Source organism: Carassius auratus, chromosome 2 (genome assembly GCF_003368295.1).
Source record: "Carassius auratus strain Wakin chromosome 2, ASM336829v1, whole genome shotgun sequence".
Classification (NCBI taxonomy): domain Eukaryota; kingdom Metazoa; phylum Chordata; class Actinopteri; order Cypriniformes; family Cyprinidae; genus Carassius; species Carassius auratus.
In genome coordinates, this window is record NC_039244.1 from 23799306 (window position 1) to 23806398 (window position 7093).

A 7093-nucleotide genomic window follows, 5' to 3' on the forward strand; every position below is an offset into this window, starting at 1 on the left:
TCATTACAATTCTGGAGACAATACATATTCGGTAGGAAACCTCCTGAGTCAGAGGTGACAGGAGTTTCGGCTGATTTCACATTATATTTCATCTTCTAACATTTTTCCTTCAACACAGTCCTGTAAAAATGCTATGATTAACTTCCTCGTTATTTTTGAGTTTCTGCAACATGATTACAAGGTGAAACAGCACGGTTTATCAGAGTACAATTGCGGACATTAATTCAGAGGATAAGCATTTGGTTCCAGACTCAATTATTATCGTAACGTTGTGTAAGTTTTAACTTACAATATTTTATCTTTATTTTCTGAAAGGAATACCAAACTTTAAGTCAAGCATTGCTTATTTTATTGATAATTTATACAGTTGGTTTACATGTTTTGTCTTTTACAAGGGGTACTCAACTCGGAAATGGAAATAAAGGTAATTATGAACAGCAATCTCATTTTAATGCTAGAAAAGCACATAATTTGGATCTCCATGATTTGGATATCTAAAGCACAATGTTTCCTTATACACTATGGATGTTGTTGCCTTAAACATTCATGTGTGATGTTCCACCTTAGCACCAATTTACATCTCAGCTGAATCAACACAGAATACTGCTATGAACTCTGAAAAGCTGAAATGTGTACTGGTGATGCTGATGGTTTATTGGTTTAGAACATGACTTGAGCTCTGAAATGGGTCTGTTTGTTGGCGTTATTGTTCATGCCCATCTTCAGCATCCACTTGGACTTCATCCTGCGCACGTACTGCATGTCCTTTTGCTGCTGGCTCACAAAGCCTTTACCTGAAAGAGAGGACACGGTTTTAAACAGTCAGTTGAGTAGAAATAAAGTTAATCATCCAAAATAACATACCAGACCAAGAAGAGTAAAAGAAGAGCCATGTGATCTGCTACATCTACAAAACCAAATGCTGGATAAATCCTTGCTTGGACCACCACTACAACATTTTCTGTGCCCCTCTTGACAGTCCTGACTTTGCAAACCCAACTTACCAAAGTCTCCTGCCCATCCAAGTGCTTTGTACTGTTTAAGGACTCGACCAACAGCCTTCTGGTTATGAGCTGGAACCAACGCCCTCTGAACACCAAACCTCTGCTTATAGTACCTCATCAGGGAGCGATGGCCAATCTTAGCACCTGCAGCACACAGCAAAAACAAAGTTTGGTTTTACATGCATTGTTATTTCAATTTAAAGGATCAAGTCATGAGAAATGTACTTTTAAGAGTAAAATCCTGATGGAATCGGTTCTTCATATTCGTCTTCAAATGCAAATATTTCTTGGCATGCTTAATATTTCTTCTAAATATCAATAAAATGTCATAACCATTATACAGAAACGTTGTAAATACAGCTATCCGTCAGTACCCGAGGGCAACGTGAGCTCTAGCGTCTCATCATCAATCTCTACAGCCTTCTCATCAGGCAGTTCACCATCCTTCATCTCCACATCATCTCCATCTTTAGCATCAGGATAACTGCTCCTGTGTGTTTAGAGGAACAATGATTATCGCTCACATTTAAATATTCCATTACTGATGATCATGTCTAAACCCAGAACCTCAGTCACAGACTATCCCGAAACTATCCTAAATGACATGACAAATCTATTTAAAATAGCAAAGTAAAAACAACAATCTCACAGTCATCATTTATTTCCTTAAAAATCATGTAATGGAAAACGACAATCCGACAAAACACCAGTTCAAAGGACTTTAACAAATGTCTGTGTACCTGAAGTCGTAGAAGTCAGCGAACTCCAGTGCGGCGTCTCCGTCTGTGAAAAGTTTGCAGTGACTCTTGTCGGTCATGTGTGCCTGCACCGCTTCAGTAGAATAGAATGACTTCCCTTTTTCATTACACCATAAGCACACCTTACCAACCCCAACCTTCTCTCCTACAGAGAAACACACTGATAACATATTCTAACAAACAAACAAAAAGTTAATAATGTCCGTTTTCTCTCTGGCTTACCTAGGTATGAAATAAGTCCTCTCAGGTCCACCAGATACTCAATATCAGGGATAAAGAAGCTGTGTGTTTTGGACATGTGTGTCATGTTTCGGGTGAGTGAGTGTGAATGATGTCCGCAGAACAGACAGTCCTTCACTGGGATTGTCCCGGGGACCGGAGCTGCCCCAGATGTGGAGTCCTCCTCCATCTCCTCCTCCTCCTCCTCTTCTTCTTCTTCTTCTTCATCACCATCCATATCCTCATCAACATCCTCCCATTCTTCAAAGAAAAACAAAGATACTTAACGGTTTCAAAGCAAATCAGTCAGATTTATTTAAACGGAACCTTGTACAATACGGATTGTTTCAAAGCAGCTTGATGACAATTTTAAAACATAACTGCAGCTTTTATGTATTCATATTCATCAAGTATGGAACTAATTGAATTTCATCTGTAAAGCAGGTCGACAGTAGATAATAGAACAAGCCAAAGGCGTTCTTACCCTCCTCTTCTTCTTCTTCACCCTCCTCCGCTGCGATCTTCTTGGCCTGCTGCTCGAACCATTGCAGCCGAGGCGGTTTGTCTGGTCGAACTGTGATCCGCTTCTCTGTGGCTTTAGAGGGGGTGTGTCTCTGCTGCTCCCGGAGTGCTTTCTGAAGCGCTTCGTTCTGTGCGTCTTTATCTAGCTCCGCCCCTTTCTCCAGATTCTTCTCGTTCATTCGCTGGACAGTCTCCTGGGCGGCAGCCAGGGCTTTCCTCTCAGCCTGCTGGTGTTTATTGGATTGGATGTGATTGCTGTGAGCATTGTCAGTGGAGAATTTTTTGTTGCAGGTGGCGCAGTAGCTGTGTCCGGCGCTCTGACTCTGCTGCTCGGCTGCCGCCCGCTGCACCAGCACTCGCTCCTGGAAGTTTTCTGCGGTTACCGGAGGCATGTCTGCAACCTTTCTCTTCAGATTGTAGCGGTGCCAGTCGGTTTTATAATGTGCCCGCTGGACCTCCCCATCAGAGAACTGCACACGGCAGCTGATGCACGTGTACGACATGACTGCAGAAAAACATACGATGATTATGAATCAAATTCTATCACAGTATTTTTACATTTGGGTCTCACTTGTGATCCTGGCAGTCAAACGTGCCCTAAGATTATAAGCATTACATATTATTTCAGTGAATTGAATGTATTATATTTTAGTTTAATAATTTTTTATTTATTTAATATTTACAATTTCTTTCATGCTATTAAACAATATCCACCTTTAAAGTAAACATTGTTGATTTCTATTAAAACAATATAATATATTATTTTATTAATTAAAACAGTGTTTAAGTTAAAATAGAGCAAATGCATTTAAAGCTGAACGTCTGGTGGCAGATTAGTGATAAAAAAAAAAGTATATTTACTATGTTCTAGAGACAATAAGCTGTGCAATTCCTAGGTGCTGAGAAAATAATATGCTTTTCGTAATTACTGATTTCTGCATTTGGACAAATATTTAGACTTTACCAAAAGCTGCTGTAAAAAAAAAGAAGGAAAAGGATTGTTTTTGTGCAATGCTGTAAAAATTAGCTAAAATGTTGCTATGTGTGAGTGTCTATGCTGAATTCTCTGAAGTTATTTTGAACAGAAACCTCAAAACAATATATCAAAATATTGTTTTTTCCAAAAATTATGTAATCAAATAAACAGTGGAATAACAGCTGTATGTTTGCATCTAAATCAACAATATAAGATACAATTTATAATATTTTACAAAACTATTGTAATTTAACACATTATTTAGCTTGAAGTTTGCCACAACTACACCGAACCAGATATTTAAAGTGTACAATTGGACCGTTTGAATCAAAACCTGTATTTATTGTATTTTATTATGTAATACTGATGAACGACAACTATCTCCGGTCTCTGCTACATTAGATAAGACAGATACTCAAGTTTTATAGCATTTTGTGGTTTCATACGTAACGTTACTTTATAGCATCATAACAGTGTTACCAACCCATTAAATCACGTAATATTTGTGCATACTCACAACAAGAATAACGTGGTAAATCCCTATAGGATTACTTCAATATAATTCACTTTCAAAGACCAGAAAATGTGATCTTACTTGGTTTATTTGATCCTCCCCAGTAGATGTTTACAGCCTCCTATCTCTGACGACACGAGTATGGTGAAACAACAACCTTAAACTTTGAACCGGGACACAAGTGAACTGACGGACACTGCGCCGCCCTGCGGTATGGAGGAGAAACGACATTCATTTATATGCTTGTTTCTTTGTACTAATCTGTGATTTACTCTGCAGCAGTGATGCTTCCCAAATCCACTCATTTATAATTACTGTTATAATAGGCCTATAGAAAATTCCAACTTTCTGTGGCAATAAAACGTTGCAGTGCAGTTTAAGATTGTAGTTAATTGAAACCCCATATTTGTTGACCACTTATCTGAATATCAGAGGGGATATTTCTTTAATGTAGTCCTAAAAGTGGCAACAGCCCTGGTATAAATAAATAAACAAATAATAATAAGGACTTTAGCGTTAACCAGATGTATTTACAGGTAAAAAAAAAAAAAAAAAAAAGAAAGAAAAAAGAAGGAAATATGGAAAATTTCAACCACCTATGGCACAATTTCCTGTGAATTAGTCAATGCCTTCAAAGATATGCAATAAAAAGATCAAAAACATGGTCCATAATGCTACATGTATTTAATTAATTAATATAGATGAGCAATGATAAGATTATAAAAACAAAATCACACTCTGATAATACTCTCCCCTATAAAGGTCATTTAGGAGATAATGACCATTCCTGCAAAACTGTTGCGAACAAATATAGTGCCCTTGTGTAGCCCACTTTATCCATGACTCAGAGCTCATGGACATCTGAGGAATAAATTCAATGCACGTTTTAATAATTCATTTGTAAGCAATTTCTGTGTGTTTCCCATGCGCCTGACACTGATAAATCATGTGGAGGCGACATTTCAATCAGCACTTTCTTTTTCTTCACGATGATCGTGATGTATATCTGGAAGTTGGAATATTTCTATATCTCAGGGACATCATAACCTTGGAGTCTTTATAGCATTAATGCTGTTTGTATGAGTTCTCGCTGGCACCACTCAGTTGAAATTAATTGTGGCCCAAGGGTCACTGTTTCACCACATTAATTAGTATTCACACTCTTCCCTATAGGAGAAAAGCAGTGGTGATTTATAACGGTCATTCCCTACTCTTCAGCCACTTGAGAGAGGGGTACTTCCTGCCAGAGAGATTGATGTTGGTGCCATACACAGCTCTCAGGGGATGAGAGAGAGAGAGAGAGAGAGAGGATGAAACCAGAAACCTCTGACAGAGGAGACCGCTTAAATGTCCACAGAAAACACACACCTTCACAATGTTTGCCATAGAAAGGCAAGAATCAAAAATATAACATACACTACCAGTCAAACATTTTGATAAAGATAATAAAAAAATAAAATAAGTTTTCTTTAACTTGCAAATGCTACATTTATTTGATCAAAAATGTGATATGGTGAAATATTCTGTTTTTGTTATTAATTTATTTGAAAATGTATTCATGTGATGCATAGTTGATTTGCTGCTAAAGAAACATTTTATTGTTTATGTTGAAAACGGCTTTGCTATGTAATATTTCTGTGGAAAACATGAATAAGAGGAAAAGAGCAATTATCTGAATGGGATTTTTAACAATTTCAAACATTTGTAACAATGTCTTTACTTGCACCTTTGAAGTAAATTAATTTACTGACCTTTTCAATGATAAAATGCAATGGAATGCAAATTGGAATCTGAATACAGAATTTAAAAATGATTTATGACCTTTTCCTGATAAAAGAACATTGTTTAAGCCAATGCATTTATGACCTCATATATTATCAGGTTAATTTGCATAATCAGTGTAAGATTTGCATGTAAATACTCATTGTAAGTTGACTGGGGAAAAACTGAATGCTAAAAAAAATTTTTTTTAAAGACGACCCATTGATTACAGATGTACACAACTGTTCAAAAGTTTGGGGTCATTTTTATTTTTTAATTACATTAATAATTTTATTTGGCAAGGATGCATTTATTGCTCAAAGCGGACAGCAAAGACATTTATATTATTACAAAATATTTCTTTACCAAACAAATGTTCTTTTGAACTATCTATTCATCAAATAATCATGAAAAAAAATCAGTATTTCTGCAAAAATATTGAGCAGCACAAAATTTGTTATTTTATATAATATTTCACAATATTGATGTTTTTTATGAATTTTTGATCAACTAAATGTAATGAAATGTGAGCATAACAAACTAAAAAAGCTGGTGAAGTGAACAGGATGCATAAAAAGAACACACACATTTCAAAGTAAATTGTTTTAATAATAAATTAAGAGCTGGGAGAGAAGAAAATGTCTTGGTAAAAGGGGTTATGTTATTTTATTAGTCTTAAAGTAGTATCTACAACGAAGGGACAAGCAAAAAAATAAGCGACAACTCCATGGAAAAAAAAAAACAGAGAGAGAAAAAAAACAGAACATTAATGAAGCACTTTTTCCATCTTTTTTTTAATAAGCAACTTTTAAATCTAAAAGAAACTTTACAATAAGAACATCTTAATTTACTACACAAGACAGAAAGAGTCCCTAAAAGACAAGGATCCAAACTACTCTAAACATGAAATACAAAGCAAACCCAGGAGACAGACTGCTTTATACTCAATACTGCTTTGCGTTTGTCAGAAAGAACACCAGTGGAGGAGGATTTCTTTTCTTTCCTGCATCTGAAGCCCCTCCGCACCTCGTCTCCTCGCTAATGTTACAGTATCGTACAGCATCACAATAGAGTTACAGAGACGGCCAACAACGTGAGTGGTTTACATACAGACTACTGGCCGAGGAGAAGAAACCGCAACCTAGAAAACACAAGCTCAAGAGAACGGGAAGGACACTTCCCTCCTTTTTATGACCTTGTTTTAAATCCCTACTCTGAACAAGTTTTTAAACCCTTTTTTGTTATTTTTTTATTTAAATAGATAAAAATCCTTCATAGTAAAGTTTGCAATGGGTGGTCCCTTTTGCACATAAAGAGACAAATCCTGTGTTCATGTATG

General features: G+C 36.4%; 1 protein-coding gene across 2 annotated transcripts; it reads right to left on the minus strand.

The window, feature by feature from the left end:
• Nucleotides 1–326: 326 nt before the first annotated feature.
• LOC113037706 (zinc finger protein 622-like) lies at nucleotides 327–4194 on the minus strand. 2 transcript variants are annotated; one of them, XM_026195047.1, is made up of 7 exons: nucleotides 4075–4194; nucleotides 2466–3008; nucleotides 1985–2242; nucleotides 1745–1907; nucleotides 1379–1494; nucleotides 1005–1148; nucleotides 327–794 (listed from the first exon to the last, which is right to left on the minus strand). In XM_026195047.1, the coding sequence occupies exons 2-7, from the start codon at nucleotides 3004–3006 to the stop codon at nucleotides 661–663; spliced, it is 1356 nt and encodes a 451-aa protein (XP_026050832.1). In that variant the 5' UTR covers nucleotides 3007–3008; nucleotides 4075–4194; the 3' UTR covers nucleotides 327–660. The 2 variants fall into 2 exon arrangements, with proteins under 2 accessions (XP_026050832.1, XP_026050840.1); XM_026195055.1 differs by having other exon boundaries at nucleotides 3997–4085.
• Between the last annotated feature and the right edge of the window lie 2899 nt (nucleotides 4195–7093).

Excerpts from the sequence above, each read along its gene's own strand:
- LOC113037706 (XM_026195047.1), bottom strand. The coding sequence starts at position 3,006 with ATGTCGTACACGTGCATCAGCTGCCGTGTGCAGTTCTCTGATGGGGAG. Across the intron at positions 1,495-1,744 it reads GCTGACTTCTACGACTTCAG|GAGCAGTTATCCTGATGCTA; the intron begins GTACACAGACAT and ends CTAAACACACAG. Across the intron at positions 1,149-1,378 it reads AGAGCTCACGTTGCCCTCGG|GTGCTAAGATTGGCCATCGC; the intron begins GTACTGACGGAT and ends TGTGTGCTGCAG.